The sequence below is a fragment of the Eimeria mitis genome, genomic scaffold (assembly GCF_000499745.2).
Source record: "Eimeria mitis Houghton genomic scaffold, Emh_scaff5557, whole genome shotgun sequence".
NCBI lineage: Eukaryota > Apicomplexa > Conoidasida > Eucoccidiorida > Eimeriidae > Eimeria > Eimeria mitis.
This window is the reverse complement of record NW_013573827.1, coordinates 1,339-1,631: the sequence shown is the minus strand read 5'-3', so window position 1 is coordinate 1,631 and position 293 is coordinate 1,339. Positions and strand designations below refer to the sequence as shown.

The window sequence follows — 293 nt, the reverse complement described above, 5'->3', positions numbered from 1 at the left end:
TCCTATTCGGTGCAGCAGCAGGTAAGCAGCAGCAGCAGCAGCAGCAGCAGCAGCAGCAGCAGCAGCAGCAAGAGCAGCAGCAGCATATGTGAGAATAGAGGCAGAGAGAAAAGGAGTTTAGTTAAGAGAGAAATAGGAAAGGAGATAGAGACAAAAAGAAACAAAAAGAGAGAGAGAGAAGAGAGAGACAGAAGGAGACAGAGAGAAAGTAAAATATATAAAATATATAAATATAAACAAAAGGAGACAGATAGAAAAAGGAGACAAATAAAAATAAAAAGAGACAAAAAGAG

The 293-nt window shown here is 39.2% G+C and overlaps 1 protein-coding gene across 1 annotated transcript in view; it reads left to right on the top strand.

The window, feature by feature from the left end:
* Positions 1-92, top strand: part of EMH_0082760 (uncharacterized protein) — a gene marked incomplete at both ends in the record, with an annotated part of 1,199 nt that extends 1,107 nt beyond the window's left edge. The window contains one exon of the mRNA XM_013500573.1: positions 3-92. Coding sequence (XP_013356027.1) covers positions 3-92 — 90 coding nt within the window. The remainder of the gene's footprint in view (positions 1-2) is intronic.
* Positions 93-293: the final 201 nt, after the last annotated feature.